The sequence below is a fragment of the Chlorocebus sabaeus genome, chromosome 13 (assembly GCF_047675955.1).
Source record: "Chlorocebus sabaeus isolate Y175 chromosome 13, mChlSab1.0.hap1, whole genome shotgun sequence".
NCBI lineage: Eukaryota > Metazoa > Chordata > Mammalia > Primates > Cercopithecidae > Chlorocebus > Chlorocebus sabaeus.
The window spans coordinates 59438889-59452752 of NC_132916.1; the positions used below are offsets into that span (position 1 = coordinate 59438889).

The following is a 13864-nucleotide window of genomic DNA, read 5'->3' on the forward strand; positions in this document are numbered from 1 at the left end:
TACTTCACACTCAAACACAGGATATCCTAGGGAAGTATTAATAAATAAAATTCAATCAGAGTCAATGATGAGATGTTTCTAGGATTTCTGAAAAATATATGCTCTTTTAGTCTGTCCTTGCCCTGGATGGAAGATCTGAGGATGTAAGTGTGGAATTATCACATCCTGTCAAGAACCTGGCATTACAGGAGAGGTTTTTTATTTGTTGAAGACAAGGTCTTGCTCTGCTGCCCAGGCTGGACTGCAGTGATGCGATCATGGCTCACTGCAGCTTTGACCTCCTGGGCTCAAGTGATCTTCCCACCCCAGCCTGCTGAGTAGCTGGGACTACAGGCATGTGGCACCACACCCAGCTGATCTGTTTTTAAATTTTTTCTATAGAGACAAGGTCTCACTATATTGCCTCAGCTAGTCTCAAACTCCTGGGCTCAAGCTATCCTCCCGACCCAGCGTCCCACCTTTTGATTACAGGTGTGGGCCACCGTGCCCGGCTAAGAGTTCTGCATAGTTTGAGGGCAAAACCAGCACTAAGGAAGGCAGAGTGGAGATGAGTCCTTGCTAACATTGGGTGAGCTGCTCGATTTAAACTGAATCAAAGCTAGAGCTACCTCTAATTTTCTCAGTTATGTCATTCAAAAATTTTTCTTTGCTGCTTAAGTCACTTGAAGTTAGATTTCTGTCACATGTATCTGTTAAATTCCTGATTAATATTAATATATAAATAAAAGTTTCTTAACTCAGTGAATTTACTCTGAAGTGACAACTACACATGTATTTTGGTAAAGACATATACCAAGTGTGTTCACTTGGTAATCATCCAATAAGCAGCACATGTATAATCTGCCTACTTTATCATATGGATGTTATTGCTTATGTTCAAAATCTCAGGTTCATGAAAAGTGGTGGGGAAAAGAAATGCTGTTGTATATGTTAAACCATCGATATACAAATCACACTGCTTTCTAATTTAATAATAATAAAAAAAAAAGGCTTATCATAAATAGTCTATTAGATCAGAGTTCCAGGTTCAGCTGAGGTCAAAATCTACTCTAAAGCTCCTTGCACCCAGGAGGCACCTCAACAAATACCTGTTTTTAAATAAGTAAACTTTGGGGTTTGTTGTTGAAACCTTAAAGAAAAATATGACTCTTACTTACTCACAGAGGACTTATAATTTATAAGGCAAGCAAGATAAAGACAGGGCCATCATAGGTGTAATTCTAAAAGTGAGAATAGGAAAAGCAAGTTATGGTTAAAAAAATGGATGAGATGAAATTGGATCTGCCATTAGGATAAAAAATAATTCATGTGACAGAGCTAGGAAACTCTTAGGTGGAAAAGATCCCACAAAACCCCTAAATCATATTTAATGTTAGTGGCAGAGAATCTCATAAACATCTAGAGAATCTCATAAATGTCTGAAGAATAAAACGCAGTTTGTATTATGCTCAAACTAAGGCATTTTATTAGCTGGCTTTACAACTTAAATAATATCTTGGCTTTCAAAGGAACAGCTTCCACTAATTCCAAATTACACTTTCACAAGTTTACTTGTTTGGGGAGGGACATTCTTATGGTCACCACAAAATACCTTTATTATAACCTTCCCCAAATCTTTTCTTAGCGTTAACCAGAAAAAAAAAACGCTTAGGTCAAATATCAACTGCCTGAAAAACCCAATTAAGTTACTTTTCCTTAAAACATGTGCAGTATAATTGAATCAAAAGAGAAAACTACAAATACATTGTGCTTTGGCCAGAAGTAGAGTTCATTTCATGATGATTCAGTATCTTCGGATACTATTTTTGACACTTGCCATAAATCTCAGCGAAGTAAATCCATTTACTAACATTTCAAAGGGAAAGTTGTTTTTAACATTAGCCTTTCTTTGCCAGTTGGCAACTTATAATTTTTGCAGAGGTGATTATTAATACTTCTTTGCAGCTAATTTTAGCTTTAATTTTTCCTCTCATCTAAAAAAAAATCAATTGCACATTGTTCCTTTGACTTAATGACTGGATTCTTTGAAACAGAGGTTAGCTATTTCACTGTATCCGGAAACACGGCAGAAATTCTGACCCATCATTCTTTTATCTGTTAAAGCAAAAAAAAAAGACATTTGCTATCACTTAATCAATCACATTATAAGAACAACAACAGGAAAATTACAGTGAAAGAATTATTATATCAAGAGAAAATCTTTTTATTTGTTCTGCAACTTTCTTCCTTTCCTAGTCATGCTATTTCTGCAATTTACTATACTCTCTCCATTATTCTCCACAAACAACTCTATCTTATTTTTAGAATGCTCTTTTAGAAAGAATGCCTTGATAGATTAAATGTGATGTTGATGACATCAGCTACCATACTGGATGCTTCGTATGTGCCGACTGCTGTGCCGAGTTCTTTGCACGTTATCATTTCATTTCACAACAACTCTAGGAGGTAGATTCTATTATCCTATTTTTATACTGAAGGAGGTAAATTGAAGAAGAAATGCATTTATGCTGCTAAAAGTTGGTGGAGCAAGAACACAAACGGGCAGTGTAACTCTGAAAGCTGTTTTCTTCACCTCCACCCCACACTGCCTTCCATATGCATTTTACTTAAATGATGTATATAGTTTCTTGGTGCTTTAGCAACTTAAAAGAAAGACCTTTCAAGATATGTGTAACTCACTTTGGAAGCAATTTAAAGAGTATGTTATATCCAATTAAATGAACTAGTTTTAGGCAGAAAACAATCATGTGGAGTAATGAGGTACCCTTTAAAATACAATATTCATAAGATTCATATTAATTATGATAATGTAGAAGAAATTAAATCACTGAAATTTTCTGGTTCATTTCTGGCTATTTTCTCCAGCAATTAGAATTTAATATAAATTCTAATTTCTTATTCTAATAGCATAGCTGTGTTTCCTTTAAGCCATAAAATCTCATTGAAGATTTTACCAATCTTCCAAATATAACTCTATCCCTTAAAGGACCACTACAACCTAAAATGCGTAAGGCCTCTCCTCATCAACGCTTCTTCTTTCACTCCCTCAATGCTTTCTTTTCATTCCCAAAAGGTAAAAAAGAAAAGGCATCATAACTATGGATATATAATGAGTCACTTTAAAATAAAATACCTCAGTGACAACACCAGCAGCTATTGTAGAACCACCGTAACGTAGCATGAACCTCCCCAGCTCTTTAAAGTCTTTATATAGCTCAAGAGCTATTGGTCTTTGTGTCTGCAGCTCTACCAATGCATTCTGGCCTTTAGTCAAAAACCTATTCAGACAAAAAAAAGGAACAAATGAATATATGATAGACGTGAAGAAATGTAATAATAACAACCTGAAAAACAAATATTTCACATTTAACCAACATATCAACTGCATCTTTCAAAAACAAGAAAAATATTTTTTTAATAAAAATATATGTCTTTGGACTTTTTGCTTTAGTTGAAAGAAATGAGGGGTAATTCTAGATTTAAGAAACATTAGGTAGTTCATTTTTACCAATCTTCCAAATATAACTCTATCCCTTACAGGACCACTATAGCCTAAAATGCTTAAGGCCCCTCCTCATGAAAGAAATGCTTTTTCTTTCATTCCCTCAAGAAAGTGAGTTCAATTATCTAATAAAGAAAATTATACTAAGGCTTATTTCTATTAAAAAAAAGTATTTGCAAAGTGGAATATAATGCCCTATGTCTTTCCTAGTAAAACTGTAATTTGGGGAATGTGTATTAGGAAGTTACCTGTAAAGAGGACAATCAATCTGTTGTTGCTAAGATTACCCTCAATCAAGCAAGCAATCTCTCTGTTCCACACACAGGAATAATAGTTCCTTAGCAGAGTTCAGGACAAAAATCACATAAGTAGCTTTTCCACAATATGATACTTGTAAAATATGAAGGAAGACCTGGCACGGATCAGACTGTAAATGGTTTCATAAAAATAAGTAAACAAAAAATCTCTAGGGTAGGTCCTGCTCAGACTTAGTGAGAGAGGCAGAACCTAAAAAGGGACATTTTGGAATTGTTTTCTAATTTAATTTTGATGTACTCTAGAAGTATAGTGGACAGAAATCATAAACTCTCCTTTTGAAAGATTGGTTCTGGGGCAGACAGACTAAAAGAAGGTTCTAAAAAAATACACCCAAAATTCTAAATATCGGTTTTGGACAATTTTAGGCTTAAGTTCATTCCTCAGGAAGGAGAGCATCTAATACATACATGGCTTGTTCCTAATTTAGTTTCTAAAACATTAAATTCCATTCTGCATAATCAAGAGCCTACAACGTACCTGAACAGGAACGAAAGGGAAAGGCCAAACGGTTGTGCAAAATAAAAGGATAAAGCTACAAATAAGTTGACAGGGAACACAAACATGAGAATATATGTTAAACTCTACCATCACTGAGCCAGGATTTTGTAGCAGGAGCATGGAGGGGAAGACTCAGGATTATATATGATGAGCCAATTTCAGACTGAAAATTCTGTATCAATTGTCTGGGTCAAACAACCTGGCTCCTGAACAAAAGAATATAAGTTATGTAAACCAACTGACCAGGTTAGAATCCTGCCTCTATCACTTGAGCTTTGTGTCACTTGCTAGATGCTTCACAGGACTGCTAAGAATATACATCATGTGAAAGCATTCACGATACAGCCTAAAAAATAGTGGTCCTCAAGAAATGTTAGTCGTATAGTTATAATACCATGTTTCTCAGAACATTATGGCAAACACTCATGCCAGAAGCTAAAAACTCAGGTTAAATATAAAGATCTACCTTTAGAAGAGAGGTAAAGTAGCCCTTCCTCCTAACAGTGAAACAGGCAAGGGTTTAGAGCAATGTAAGATTTCCTCTTCCACTTGCAGTCAGCCTATTAACCCACTACCCACGTTTGGCCTCTTCTGCAGGTGTAAAAGATGAGGAACACCAAGGATAGAAAAAAAGGGGACTTGAGATGTTATTGGAAAAGACGTTGGAAGGGAAACCCCAAAGCTAAAGCAGCCAAACCAAATTGCAATTAGCCTTAACTTGGATTAGGGTAAGAAACCTTGTTTTTCGGCCGGGCGCGGTGGCTCACGCCTGTAATCCCAGCACTTTGGGAGGCCGAGACGGGCGGATCACAAGGTCAGGAGATCGAGACCATCCTGGCGAACACGGTGAAACCCCGTCTCTACTAAAAAATACAAAAAACTAGCCGGGCGAGGTGGCGGGCGCCTGTAGTCCCAGCTACTCGGGAGGCTGAGGCAGGAGAATGGTGTGAACCCGGGAGGCGGAGCTTGTAGTGAGCCGAGTTCGTGCCACTGCACTCCAGCCTGGGCGACAGAGCAAAGACTCCGTCTCAAAAAAAAAAAAAAAAAAAAAAAGAAATCTTTTTTTTTCTTTTTTTCTTTTATCTGGGGGGGGGTGGGATGGAGTTTCACTCTTTTGCCCAGGCTGGAGTGAAGTGGCGCGATCATTGCTCACTGCAACCTCTGCCCACCGGGTTCAAGGGATTCTCCTGCCTCAGACTCCTGGGTAGCTGGGATTACAGTTGTGAGCCACAATACACAACTAATTTTTGTATTTTTAGTATAGACAGGGTTTCACCATGTTGGCCAAGCTGGTCTTAAACTCCAGACCTCAGGTGATCCACCTGCCTCTGCCTGCCAAAGTGCTAGGATTACAGGCATGAGCCACTGTGCCCGGCCAAGAAATCTATTTTGTAACATTCATCTCCAGTTTTGTATTTTGTTTTTATTTACATACTTAGTTTCTGAGGAAGTACTTAAAAAATCCCAATCTTGTCCTAGCCAAAGGGAAAGTGTCACACCTAGGCCTGGACATTAATGCTAATCAGCAGGCCCAACAGGATGCTGATCACCTCAATTTAAGGCTCCACGTAGACTTTGAGCAAAAAACAAAAACAAAACAAAAAAAAAACTTTCCAGATGGGAAAAGAGCAGGCACTACAGAGTGTGTAGATTATTTTCTTCTTAGCTTAGCGTAGGGAATGATCTTATTAAGGAGGTGACAAGAAAGTTAAACACGCAGTAGAAATTTGGAACCAGTGTCTAGACATACTTTTTAAAACGTAGGTCTGGTTTTTGAAATGCCCTTATTTTCACATCATCAGTATCTACGGCTTGAAATATACATACATATATAAGCTTATATTTACATTTATTTATAATTCACATCCTCCACCACCACACATAACAAAAATTATATCTAGCATTCATATCTAAACAAGAGCTTAAATACTTGCTTGTTTTTATGTTTGTTTTAATCTAGTCCTTGAAAAAAATAATTTCTGGAACAAGTAAAAACGGGTTTCACTTACCACAAAGAGAAATACTACACAAATGAGTTAAACTTTAAAAAATTGGCTTAAATTGCTTTTCATTTCTATATTAAAACACTCACTTAGGCTTCTTCTTTGTGACTTCACCCGTGCTTTTGTTTAAGATACTAATCAATCGTTTAATAACAGCGGGTTCACTGACAGTTTGGTAGTGTAACAGCACCTAAAACAAAAAAAAATTATAACACTAAAAATCTGCATAGTATCGCTGTCCTTTTCTTTTGGCACTTACACTTAATTATCTTCAATTCAGTGCTACTGCTTGGAGTCTTTCAGGATCTCCAGTTGCTTCCTCTAAGTCCCACCACTCTAATCAGGTGGTTACTTAACTTACTAAGGGGAAAAACGTCATGAGAGGCATTTCAAATTTCTACTGCACCAATTGCTGTATCAACTTAGCTCAGTGCATAACCTGTCAGCTTTTTCCTCTGTACAGATGGAAGGTAACAACATCTTAGGGTTATTGTAAAGATTAAGTAAGATAATTCGTCATTTAGAACAAATGTTGTTGTCATTTTTATTATTATAAGTAGTAGTGGGGAAAGAACCTGGGACTGAATCTCAACTCTTTCTCTTCTATCTGTCTGTACCTCAGTTTCCTCAAGTGTAAAGTAAGTAGGCTTTTACAGTGTTATGATGAAAATTAAATAGATCAGACACAGTGCCTGCCATGGTAGATGTTCAACGAATATGAATTGTCTCATACAAATTAGAGAGGGGGATAATACCATATTCACAGTAATTAATGTATTCATTGTTGAATAAGAATATTACAATAAATCAGAGGTAAAGAGGAAGGACAATAACATTTTTAACTACACTGGGTACAAGCATTGTATAATACAATTTATAAGTTCTATTTAATTTATGCGGCCACTATAGTAGGCCCTGAAGTCAGACAGACCTGGGTTCAAATCACCTCTAGTTGTGTGAACTTTGGGGCGTTTTTTTTTTTTGGAAGCAGAGTCTTGCTCTGTTGTCCAGGCGGGAGTGCAGTGGTGCAATCTCAGCTCACTGCAACTTCTACCTCCCAGGTTCAGGCAATTCTCCTACCTCAGCCCCTAGAGCAGCTGGGATTACAGGTGCACGACACCACACCCAGCTAGTTTTTGTACTTTTAGTACAGACGGGGTTTCACCATGTTGGCCAGGCTGGTCTCGAACCCCTGACCTCAGGTGATCCGCCTGTCTTGGCCTCCCAAAGTGCTGGGATTACAGGCATGACCCATTGTGCCTGGCCTGGCGCAATTTCTTTAACAATCTTCCACCCCTAAAATCCCCAGCCTCTGGTTCCTTATCACTGAAATGAGGAAAATCAGATAATGTTATTTTAAAGTGGTGCCTGGCACATGGTAAGCATTCAGTTAATTGATGGTCTTATATATTAGCTATTATTTCCATGTTTTATATGTAAGGAAAATTAAAATAAAAAAGGTTAAGCAATTTAACGTGGCCATGATGCTACGTGTAGAGCTGAATTTTAGGCTTATGTCAGTTGAAAATACAAATTGAAAGCTCTTCCCACTTGAGTTTACAAGGAGGCCTATAGAAATCATACAAATGGAACCTTTCACTTCATGAAGATGAAGCTAAGGTTTGGATACACCCTAATCCAAACCAGAACATAGATTGACTATCCTCGCTCAAATAATAAGTGTGCAATAAGCATGAAGTGTGTAATATGTCTACAGTTTGGAGGTATTAGAAAGACCAATTCCCAGGACATATCAGAACTATCAAAGTTTCATTGGTTTATAAGGACCATTTAATGCTGTTTGTAGAAACACTGACACTTCTACTCTGGAATTTCCTAGCCAAAACAGTTTGCACATTCAGAAAACAGAAATGCAAGAGGGGCTGTAGATGCACAATCCTAGACTTTGGGAACTTTCTAAACCAACTCATTCAATTTAAAAAAACAAAACAAAACAAAAAGGCACAGCTGAGCCTCCATTACTCCAAAAAGACAAAAGTGGTTTTATTTTTCAATGGCACTTGAGGAGTCAGAACTAGAAAGATTCCAAAAGAATTAAAAACTGACTACTGGGGGTGAAAAACTTGCCACAACGCATGGCAAAGTGGTGAGAAACACCTCTGTGCATTCAAAGCATTCAGGTCTTAACCAGTATCAACATAACATAAATATAAGTCTAAGTATCTAAGAAACATTTCTTTTGTAACAAACAACTTATGTAAACAAGTAGGATTCACTTCGCTTAGCCAAGGTGTGACAAAGGAACTGGAACCAACCTCCATGGCCAAATTTGAAAGAACAGAAGCACACAAACCTAATTAAGTTCTTTCTACCCTTGGTGAGCTACGTGTGCATTCCAGGTAAAATCAGGGTGAACAAAGGATGGGTGGTGGCAGCATGAAGTTAGGTCTCATATGTCTTTTTATCTCCTCAGTATCTTGCAAATAGTAGCTCAAACAAATTATTACACGAAAATAACAGAGAGAAGTGACTATATACTATCTCAACATTTTAATTCAGATTATATATAACCAAAGTAATCTATAATTCAAAGCAATGTGCGGCATAGTGTAATAGGAAAAAAAAGGCACTGGATTTCAGAGTAAAGGTAACGAATAAGGAGTCCTGGCTTAATCACTTATTATTCATATAGGACAACCTCTCGGAGGGTTCAATTCCTTAACTACAAATGGGAACCATACTAATACAGGTCCACAATCACTTATCTGCAATTCCCAAGTCCCAAAAGACTGAAAATCTGAAGTTTTTTCCTAAGTCTGTAACAAGCCCATTTAAGTGCAAAACTAGACTTGAAGTGAGGCAATGTACAGATCTTAATTTATCTCAGTTAGTGTTAATAAGTTCTGGTGCAGAAACATTAATATTTTGATTTTAGAGTGTTGTTCCCTTCTGTTGTGTAACTTTATGCATTATTTACCTTTCTAAAGTTCTAACATTTCTGAGTACTAAAACCATTGGCCTAAAGGGTTTCAGGTAAAGGCTGGGATTCTAGACTTCATGTAGTGTTATAAGAATCAAATTATCTAGTGTTTTATAAACTCAAATGGGCTACATAATCTGTTAGGTGGCCAAATAGATTATTTTCCTTAATTATCTAAATAACCTGTATTTTAAAAATATTAACAAACACATAGTCAATTGGTTTTCAACAAGGGTACCAGGACCATTCAATAGGGAAAGAACAGTCTTTTCAACTCATGGTGCTGGGAAAATTGGATATCCATATGCAAAACAATGAAGTTCTACTTTACATATGTACAAAAATTAACTGAGAATGGATCAAAGACTTAAATATAAAAGCAAAAACAACAAAACTCTTAGAAGAGAACGTAGCACAAAAGCTTTATGACATTGGATTTGGCAATGATTTCTTGGATAATACACCAAAAACATAGGCAACAAAGGAAAAAATAAACTGTACTTCAACCAAATTAAAAACTTTCGTGCAGCAAAGGACACTATCAAGAGAATTAAAAGGCAGCCTAGAGAATAGGAGAAAATATCTGCAAATCATGTATGTAATAGGGGATGATATTAAGAATTTCTATTAATAACAACACAACCTAATTCAAAATGTGCAAAGGATTTAAAAAGACATTTCTCAAAGATATACAAATGGCTAATAAGCACATGAAAAGATGTTCAGCATCTAATTAGAGAAATGCAAATCGAAACTACCATAAGACACCACTTAACAACTATTAGTTTGCCTATTATATTTTTAAAAATCCTTCTCCCACACCCCACTCCTAGAAAACTTGTTATTTAATGTGTTGACAAGGAAGTAGAGAAAAAAGAACCCTTATGGACTGCTGGTGGGAATGTAAAATGGTAGAGCCCCTGTGGAAAATGGTTTAGCAGTTCCTCAAAAAGTTAAACATAGAATTACCATATGATCCAGCAATTCCACTCCTAGGCATATGCCCAAAAGAAAGGAAAGCATGAATCCCAATAGATACTTGTACATCCGTTTTCACAGCAGCATTATTCATAACAGCCAAAAGATGGAAATAACCCAAATGTGCATCAACAGATAAATGGATTTTTAAAAGGTGGTATATACATGCAATGGAATGTTATTCAGGCTTAAAAAGGGATGAAATTCTGATACACACTACAACATGGACAAACCATGAAAACAATTTGCTAAGTGAAATAAGCTAGACACAGAAGGACAAATATTGTATGATTCCACTTACATAAGGAACCTAGAACAGGCAAATTCACAGAGAAAGTAAGTAGAAGAATGGTTACCAGGGGACACCAAGAACAAATAATGGGAAGTTACTGTTTAATGGGTACAGATTTTCAGTTTGGGATGTTGAAAAAGTTCTGCAGATGAATAGTAGTGATGACTGGTTGGGCGCAGTGGCTCAACGCCTGTAATCCCAGCACTTGGTAGGCCAAAGCTGGTGGATCACCTAAGGTCAGGAGTTCGGGATCAGCCTGGCCAACAAGGTGAAACCCCGTCTCCATTAAAAATACAAAAAATTAGCCAGCGGTGGTGGCGCACACCTGCAGTCCCAGCTACTCGGGAGGCTGAGGCAGTTACGGGAGGCTGAGGCAGTTACGGGAGGCTGAGGCAGGAGAACTGCTTGAGCCCAGAAGGCAGAGGTTGCAGTGAGCCAAGATTGTGCCACTGGACTCTAGGATGGACGCGAAAGTGAGACTCCATCTCAAGAGAAAAAAAAAAAAACGAATCGTAGTGATGACTGCACAACATTGTGGAGGTACTTAATGCCACTGATTGTACACTTAAAAGTGGTAAATTCCATGCTTTATATATATAAAATAATAAAATCAAATATAAATTAACTTAAAGTCTAATCCATTCTTCTATTATTTCCACTTAAAAAAATATAGAGTAAGAAGAGAGAAGATTCAAATAAGCTCAATTCAAAATGAAAATGGAGACATTATAAACGACACCACAGAAATACAAAAGATCATTTGAGACTATTATAAACACGTCCGTGCACACAAACTGAAAAATCTAGAGGAAATGGATAAATCCTGGAAACATACAACCCTCCAAGCTTGAATCAGGAAGAAATAAGAAATCCTAAACAGACCAATATCAAGCAGTGAGAATAAATCAGTAATAAAAAAAATTGCCAACAACAACAAAAAAGCCCAGAGCCAGATGGATCCACAGTCAAATTCTACCAGACATTCAAAGAAATAACACCAATCCTACTGAAATTATTAAAAGATTGAAAAAGAGAGAATCCTAACTCATTCCATAAAGCCAGTATCATCACCCTGATAACAAAACCAGGAAAGGGCATAACAAAAAAAGAAAACTACAGACCAATATCCCTGATAAACATAGATGCAAAAATCCCTAACAAAGTACTGGCAAACAAAATCCAACAGCATATCCAAAAGGTATTTTACCATGATCAAGGAGGTTTCCTCCCAGGGATGCAGGAATGGTTCAGCATATGCAAGCCAATAAATGTGATTCATCACTGAAACAATTAAAAGTAAAAAAAAAAAAAACCCAGATGATCATCTCAATAGATGTGGAAAAAGCACTAGATAAAATCCAGGATCCCTTAATGATAAAAACTTCAATAAACTAGGCAAAGAGGAAACATACCTCAAAATAATAAAAGCCACATACGACAAACCCACAGCCAACATCATACTAAATGGGGAAAAGCTGAAAGCATTCCCATTAAGAACTGAAACAAGACAAGGATGTTCACTCTCACCACTTCTATTAAACACAGTACTGGAAGTCCTAGCCAGAGCAATCAGGCAAGAGAAAGAAATAAAGGGCATCCAAATTGGAAAACAGTAGTCAAACTATCTCTGTTTGCCAATGATATAATCACATACCTAGAAAACCCTAAAGACTCCACCCAAACAACACCTAGATTTGATAAATGAATTCAGTAAAGTCTCGGGTTACAAAATCAATGTACACAAATCAGTAGCACCAACAACAATCAAGCTGAGAATCAAATCAAGAACAAGAACTTAATCCCTTTTACAATAGCTACAAAACCAACCAACCAACTCACCTAGGAATGTACTTAGCCAAGGAGGTGAAAGATCTCTTACAAGGAGAACTACAAAACACTGCTGAAAGAAATCATGGATGACAAATGAGCAGAGATACAGCCCATGCTCATGAAATGGAAGAATCAATATCGTGGAAGAGACCACACTGCCCAAAGCAATCTACAGATTTGGTACAATTCCTGTCAAAATACCAACATCATTTTCCACAAGATTAGAAAAAACAATTCTAAAATTCATATGGAACCAAAAAAGAGCCCAATTAGCCAAAGCAATCCTAAGGAAAAAAGCAAATCTGAAGGCATCACATTACCTTACTTCAAATTATACTACAGGCTATAATAACCAAAATAGCACGTTACTGGTATAAAGGTAGATTCATAGACCAATGGAACAGAATAGAGAACTCAGAAACAAAGTCAAATACTTAACAACCAACTGATCTTTGACAAGGCATGCAAAAACATAAATTGGGGAGAGGACACCCTATTCAACGGATGATGCTGGGAAATCTGGATAGCTACATATGGAAGAATGAAAACTGGATTCCTATCTCTCACCATATGCAAGAGTCAACTCAAGAGGGACTTGGATCTAGGACCTGAAACCATGGAAATTCTGGAGGAAAACCTGGGAGAGGTTCCTCTGGACATTGACCTAGATAAAGAATTTATGACTAAGACCCCAAAAGCAGATTCAATGGAAATAAAAATAAATAGATAAGACCTAATTAAGCTAAAGAGCTAGTGCACAGCAAAGAAATCCTGAATATAGTAAACAGACAACCCACAGAATGAAAGAAAATATTTGCAAACTATGCATCTGACAGGTAGTATCCAGAATCTACAAAAGACTCCAATCAGCAAGAAAAAAAAAAAAAAAAACTGAACAATTACCTCAGGAAATGGGCAAGTGACATGAAGAGACACTTCTCAAAAGAAGACATACAAATGGCCAAGAAACATATGAAAACATGCTCAACATCATTAATCATCGAGGAAGTACAAATCAAAGCCACAATGGGATACCACCTTACTCCAGCCAGAATGGCCATTATTAAAAAGTCAAAAAACAATAGATGTTGCCATGTATGCGATGAAGCAGTGAACACTTGTGCACTGCTGGTAGGAATGTGGATTGGTATAGCCTCTGAAGAAAACAGTATGGAGATTTCTCAAAGAACTAAAAGTAGATCTACCATTTGATCTAGTGCTCTCACTACTGGGTATCTACCCAAAGGAAAATAAGTCATTATGTCAAAAAGATACCTGAATGCATATGTTTATCACAGCACAATTTACAGTTGTAAGAATGTGGAACCAACCTAAGTGCCCATCAACCAATGAGTGGATAGAGGGAATGTATATGTACACCATGGAATACTACTCCGCCATACAAAGGGTAGAGATAGTGTGTTTTGCAGCAACTTGGATAGAGCTGGAGGATATTATTCTAAGTGAAGTAACTCAAGAATGAAAAATCAAATAGCATATGT

The 13864-nt window shown here is 36.9% G+C and overlaps 1 protein-coding gene across 3 annotated transcripts in view; it reads right to left on the reverse strand.

Annotated features, from left to right (window-relative positions):
- Positions 1 to 1436: 1436 nt before the first annotated feature.
- Positions 1437 to 13864, reverse strand: part of HBS1L (HBS1 like translational GTPase) — a 93333-nt gene continuing 80905 nt past the window's right edge. For all 3 annotated transcript variants that reach the window (XM_008006962.3, XM_073022486.1, XM_073022487.1), the window contains 3 exons: positions 6411 to 6511; positions 3134 to 3278; positions 1437 to 2094 (listed from right to left, as the gene is read on the reverse strand). In XM_008006962.3, coding sequence (XP_008005153.3) covers positions 2083 to 2094; positions 3134 to 3278; positions 6411 to 6511 — 258 coding nt within the window. In that variant the 3' untranslated portion in view covers positions 1437 to 2082. The remainder of the gene's footprint in view (positions 2095 to 3133; positions 3279 to 6410; positions 6512 to 13864) is intronic.